At 47.6% G+C, this 6,360-nt stretch overlaps 1 protein-coding gene across 1 annotated transcript; it reads left to right on the top strand.

Moving 5' to 3' along the window:
- Positions 1-302: 302 nt before the first annotated feature.
- On the top strand, positions 303-5,311 carry LOC308572605 (uncharacterized protein). The gene is made up of 4 exons (XM_081168801.1): positions 303-913; positions 1,701-1,795; positions 2,703-2,864; positions 4,501-5,311. The coding sequence occupies exons 2-4, from the start codon at positions 1,710-1,712 to the stop codon at positions 4,727-4,729; spliced, it is 477 nt and encodes a 158-aa protein (XP_081024927.1). The 5' UTR covers positions 303-913; positions 1,701-1,709; the 3' UTR covers positions 4,730-5,311.
- Positions 5,312-6,360: the final 1,049 nt, after the last annotated feature.

Genomic DNA, 6,360 nt, shown 5'->3' with positions numbered 1-6,360 from the left:
AAACTTTTATAAGACATCTGAAGGCAGCCCTGTTTAGGGAAACATTTAATGTTTGCTGTATTACTGTATTTTAATATTTGGTTGGAAGCTGCCCAGAGTGGCTGGGGAAGTCCAGCCAGATGGGCAGGGTATAAATAATAATAAATAATTATTATTATTATTTCTGCACATGTCTTGGTGGTGGAACTGCATTGCAACATTCAGAAAAGTGCAGATTTCAGTACGACCTAACAGGTGAGCCCAATGCAAAACTGCCCACTCACCTGATGCTGTTTTTTTTAAAAAAACAAAACAAAAACCTGCCCCCTTGCTTTTCTGATGACACAAAACACAAACTGGGCAAAGTGTTCGTACTGCCTTCCTCATCAGTTGGTCGCTGATGTTAAGCCGCCCTTTGGAATGGGGAAGGATAGCAACGGGTGGTGGGAGAAATCGAGAATACAAGGGCGCTTAGCTCTCAAGATGGGAGGAGGGAAAATACCGGGGAAGCTGGCGTTTACGTGTAGACCTGTGTGTGCGTGTGTGTCTGAGGACATGTCTGTCTGTCTGGGAGGTCAACAGAGGGCGGGGAGGCAGGAGCGGGGGGAAGAATCCCTGCAGAGTCAGACAGGATGAGCCAATGTGAATATGTGTGCATGACAGAAAGCATGAAAAGGAAGGCATGGGCTGGGGGTGGGAAGGAATAGGCTACAGCCCTTTGCCTATCCTTCAAACAAGCCGGGAAGACCCACCCCCATCCTGTCTGCTTGTGAAAGTTTCGGAAGCTCCTCCAAAAGCCCCACCCCCTGAACAGTAGCATAAAAGCCACACTCCCATCCCAGCGACTGGACACTAAACAGCTACTGCTGGACAGAGCCTCAGAGTCAAAGGGACCAGACCAGACTCAACTCGACTGAACCGCTGGAGATATCAGGTAAGTGTCTCCATCTCCTCAGGACTTCTGCGTGCTCTGGGATTTAGAGAGGCTTTGTGGCTTCTCGGGTAGCTGATAGGCTTGCGTTAAGAAGGGCTTTGCTGAGCCTCTCTTGGCTTTTGGGAGGTAAAGCAGATGTTATCGACCCAGAAGTATGGATGGGATGAAACTGAGCAGGTAGGCTGTGATGATCTATCAATAGCTGAGGCAATATATTCCTCTGGGTTTGGGGAGGGAAGCATATGAGCTGGATGTGAGCATCACTTGGCTACTTCCAGGGTGATCGGAGAAGGTTCAAAATGGCTCACTGTTTTCCAACAGATTAATTAAATTCCTTTCTGGGACTTAATTTATAAACTTGAATTAAAAATTAATTGGGGGCACATTTTTTGTCGCTAATTTTTTTTTTATTCATCAATCTAATTGATTGGTCAAACAAAACATTGCAGTAATTACCTGCCAGGGGTCCCACCTCATTTAAAAATACTTATTTACATGCATTCATATCCGATTTAAAATATCCCATGGATGAGTTCTGTGAGCACCAAAGATGCATTGTTGTAGACCTCACCGTAAGGGAGAGATGCTGCTTTTGCCGAGTCTCAGGCTGCCTTGAAATCGCACCCTCATCCAAGATATGTGGAGGGTTGTGGTTGTTGGTGAGGAAGGAAAGGCAGTCTGCTCAGATATATTTTTGTTAATACTTCAGGTGCCCCTTGAACGCTGGATCCAGAACGGAGCCAGAATGAACTATAACGCAAATTCAACTTTGCCCTTTTCTTCCCAGGTCAGGATCATGGATTCAAGAAGTTTTGTTGTGATGCTTTGTTTGCTGATGACATCTTCATGTCAGCCCTGGAGGGCATTTGGAGTACCAGACAGGTGAGCAGCTGGGAAATGGGCAGGTGGCGATTCAGGGTGGTTGGTTTCGAGTAAGGAGGAGGGCAACACAATGCATAAACCACAAAATTCACCCCCCGCAAGAGGTAGCAATGGGGCCACCAACTTAAGAATAATAATAATAATTTATTATTTATACCCTGCCTACCTGGCTGGGTTTCCCCAGCCACTCTGGGTGGCTTCCAACAAAATATTAAAATACAATAATTCATCAAATATTAAAAGCTTCCCTAAACAGGGCTGCCTTCAGATGTCTTCTAAAAGTCAGATAGTTGTTTATTTCCTTGACATCTGCTGGGAGGGCATTCCACAGGGCGGGCATCACTACCAAGACGGCCCTCTGTCTGGTTCCCTGTAACTCCGCTTCTTGCAGTGAGGGAACCGCCAGAAGGCCCTCGGTGCTGGACCTCAGTGTCTGGGTGGGGGTGGAGACGCTCCTTCAGGTATACTGGGCCGAGGCCATTTAGGGCTTTAAAGGTCGGCGCCAACACTTTGAATTGTGCCCAGAAATGTACTGGGAGCCAATGTAGGTCTTTCAGGACCAGTGTTATGTGGTCTCAGCACATTAATGACTTTAAAAGAGAATTAGGCAACTTGATGGCTATTAATGGCTGCTCCCCATGATGTCTATGTGCTATACCTGCTGTCAGAGGCAGTGTTCTTCTGAATATCTGTTGCTGAGAACCGCAATCGCGGGGCTTGCCCATGCACTTAGGTATTGCTTGCGGGATTCCCGGCCACATCTGGGTGGCCGCTTGTGAACAGGAGGCTGGACTAGACGGGCCACTGGCCTGATTCTGATGTTCTGATGAGACAGTGAGGGATCCTCCCCTCATCTTATGGCCATCATCAATGTGTTATAACCACCCTACTTCCTTATTTTCTCCAGGCGGCAGCCCCCTCCTTTTGCCTCCTTCCTGAATCAGCTCCTGAAGATACGTGAAGAAGCAGAGGGTAGAGCCTTGCAGGAGCCTGTGTTGGAAGCAGGAGAAAGGTCCACCAAGTGGGAGCAGTTGGAGGGAGTGAGAAGCCAGCTGAACCTGTTGAAGAGGTAAGTGGTACCTTGGAAGGACAACATCCATGCACTCAGAACAGACTAGCCCCATTAGGTATAGCCACTAGATCAACCACTTATTCCAGAGAACACTACCTTCAGCTTTCTGTCTCACACCCGTCCAGGAATGCAGGGAACTGCTTTATACTGAGTCATACCATCAACCCATCTTGCTTAGTAATGGCGGCAGGTCTTTTGGGTTTTTGACAGGAGACATTCTCTTCACTACCTGGAGATGTTGGAGTTTGGACCTGGGACATTCTGCAACTGAGCTATGGCCCTTGATGATCATATGTCATAGATGCTTTAGCTGAGATTCAGGCATTACAGTCACTTGGACCAGATCCCTTCCAACTCAACAGTTCTATGATTCTAGAGCTGTGTCTTCCAGCGCAGTAGACCTCAGACCTTCCCAGAGAACATGGGAGTCAGGGCATGGTCTTTCAACCAGTCAAACCTGTGCGACAATAGATCTAGAACAGGGCTCACCAATGTGCTGCCTTCCAGATCTTGCTGGATTCTAAATCCCAGGGATGATGGGAGTTGTAGTCTGAAGGGTACCACGCTGGCTACGTCTGATCTAGAATATAATAATCTTGATTTTGCTTGATCTGCATTTCGCAAGAACAAAATCTCTCTCTCTATCTTACAATTTAAATTTCATTTTTTTCCCTTGGGGTTAGGGCTTGTGAAACAGCTTGGCAAGCCTGGTATCATCTAACCATACAACACCTATTTGTGTCAGGCAGAAAATATGTAAAATGCATCCTACAGACAGAAGTTGCCAAACCGTCTCTCCCCTCCCCCTTTTAATTAACCTGGGAGGTGTTTTGCTTCCCAATAGGCAGAAATTTTGCTGGTGAAGCTTTTTCTGATGCAGTAATGAAATAACTCACGAGGACTCTTCCTATTAAAACAGTGAATGCAGTTAGGAGTACCGTGACACTTTATTACCATGTTGGGGGGGGGGCGGAATTCACTGGCAAAACTGATTTTTCCTCCTACATATGTTTGGGGCATGACCCAGTCTTGATTTGCAATTGCATGATACCGATCTAAATAGACAAATAGTCTGACTCAGTATAAGACAGCTTCCTGTGTCCCTATATAGGGTGTAGTTATTTGGATGGTAGTGAAGACTGAGTCCCCGCCCCCCCCCCTGTGAAAGTTAGCCTTTCACTATTCTTTTTTTTAATCATGGCCCCAAACTGGACCAGACCAAGATGAAGCCATCTCTTGGCTGGGCGAAAGCCAATTCCTAGCCCTATGACAATCTTAGCCTGAGTCCCTCGGGTGGTGCGATGGGTCAGGGCACCAGGCTGTTAACCAAAAGGTTGGTGGTTCGAGTCCACCCAGGGACTGCTGTGAGCAGGATTCCTGCATTGCAGGGGGTTGGACTAGATGACCCTTGGGGTACCCTTCTAACTATGATTCGAAGCCTCAGCTCTAGTATAGCATGGATAGGGAGCCTGTGGTTCTCCAGATATAGCTGAACTATAATTCACATCATCCCCCATCACTGCCTGGCTGTGCCTTTTGCTCCCATTCAAGAGATCATTCCTCCAGCTCCAGGCCCTATATAGGTCCTCTACAAGACCCTAGTGTTCCTCACACTTCTTTTCCCCACCCACAGCTCCTCTCCTGGGCATCGTGTCCCCCGACACTTGCTGGCCTTGCCTTCCATGCGCGGATGCCAGCTTGGCACCTGCCAGGTGCAGAACCTCGCCAACCTGCTGTACCGCTACGGGGGCAACAACCAGAAGGACGAATCCCGCAAGAACAACAAGGACACAGCCGATCCCATGGGCTATGGGCGCAGGAGACGCCGGGCGGCTGGGCATGGCTTGCCCACTCCCACTTAAGAGACACCATGCTGACGAGGGGAGAGATGGGCACTAACTGAACCAGGCTCTGGGAAGCCGCAAGGATCAAGAGAACACACTCAGTGACCCCGAGTGCTCAGAGGCAATGGGCAACTACAAGCGTGGCCACCATCATGGGATGGTTGTGGGTCTTCTTCTGTCTCCAGCATTTTAGTGCCCCCCATCCCAGTTCAAGATTTGGGCCACTGGTGCCTAGGCAAGGCTGTAGAGCGGATAGCTGCTACGGCTCACAGGGTGTTCAATGGAGTTGTGTGTTCAGCGACGGTCAAGCTAAGAGCCTCCTCTCCAGAGGCTCCAGAACGCAGGAGGAGGATGCTATAGAAGCCAAGGAAGCGGATGGGAAAGTGGTCACCCCCCCCCCCGGAAAAGAACAGTGGAACATCTCGGTGTTGCAGAATAGCTCCTCTGCAAAATACAAATGGACTTCACCAGCTATGTGACTTCGCAGGCATGGTGGCGGGATTCCTGGGCATTCCTGGCTTCTGGGATTCTGTGCTTCATTTATGCATCTGGAGTTGCATCAAGAGGAGTTTTCAAGTAAAGAGATTTATCCACCTGGAATTGTTTGTGGTGTTATTTGGTGCCTTGGCTGGGGTGAGGTTGCTATGTGTGCTAGGAGAAATGAGTGGTTGGGAATGGATGCAAATTTGTCCCCGCCTCCTGCCGCCCTCTGGTGTTAATTAAATGGCACACCTCTCTCAGCGATCCCAGGCTTCCTGGTACTGCCCTGTTGCACTTCCTGCAGGCACCTATGTAGTCCAGTTTGTGCCTAGGTGGAACTAGGAAGTGTGGATGAAGTCCCATGTTTGGTTGCCAGAGGTGTGGTTATACTCCTTATTCAGTGAAGGATTGCTGCAAGCTGGTGAGATCCTTTCACAAGCCTTGGTTGTTCTGAACAACGACAGAACGGCATGGGCTCCTGAGCACTCTGCTTTGGCTCTTGGGACCTCTGAGATGCTTGTTGTTCCCAAAGAAGGGGTTACAAAGTTTTTCACTTGCCCAAAAAACCCATTGGTTGGTTGAAGATAACCTGAGCATAATCTGTGCTGTCATTTTGTTGATCACTGAGAGCTATAAGCAGCTGGAGCTTCTGTATTTTTCTGCCCAGGTTGCCATTACCTACCATCCATCTATTATTATTATTATTATTATTATTATTATTATTATTATTATTATTATTATTATTATTATGACTAAGTAATAGTCATAAATAATAAGAATAAAAATGTGCACCCCATCCCCAAGACCATTCCATTGTAACTATCCAACCTCCCAAAATTTCAACATCACCTGCGATGGTTTGGCCCCTTTCCATTTTAACAGGACAAAGTCTACAAACACCTTCCATATCTCCTCAAAATCATTTCTCCTGCATATTCCCTGTCTTACCTTAATGGCACATGTTAATTTATCATCAACAGCTATATCCCACACACCATTACCATTTATTTGCAAATTAATACATGGTTCGTGCCTCCACCTTTTATCTCTTCACAACGATCCTGTGAGGTAGGTTAGGGTGGCCCAACATTGTGCGCTTCATTGATGAGTGGGGATTTAGACCTGGGAATCTCCAGTCCAGGTTGGCCATTGTAACCACCAGAAAAAAA

The sequence above is a fragment of the Podarcis bocagei genome, assembly GCF_964188305.1.
Source record: "Podarcis bocagei genome assembly, chromosome: 13".
Taxonomy (NCBI): domain Eukaryota; kingdom Metazoa; phylum Chordata; class Lepidosauria; order Squamata; family Lacertidae; genus Podarcis; species Podarcis bocagei.
The sequence above is the reverse complement of the archived record's forward strand: the minus strand, read 5'-3'. Positions and strand labels throughout refer to the sequence as shown.

Coding starts and splice junctions, on each gene's coding strand:
- LOC308572605 (XM_081168801.1), top strand. CDS start 1,710: ATGGATTCAAGAAGTTTTGTTGTGATGCTTTGTTTGCTGATGACATCT. Junction 1,796..2,702: donor GCATTTGGAGTACCAGACAG/GTGAGCAGCTGG, acceptor TATTTTCTCCAG/GCGGCAGCCCCCTCCTTTTG. Junction 2,865..4,500: donor CAGCTGAACCTGTTGAAGAG/GTAAGTGGTACC, acceptor CCCCACCCACAG/CTCCTCTCCTGGGCATCGTG.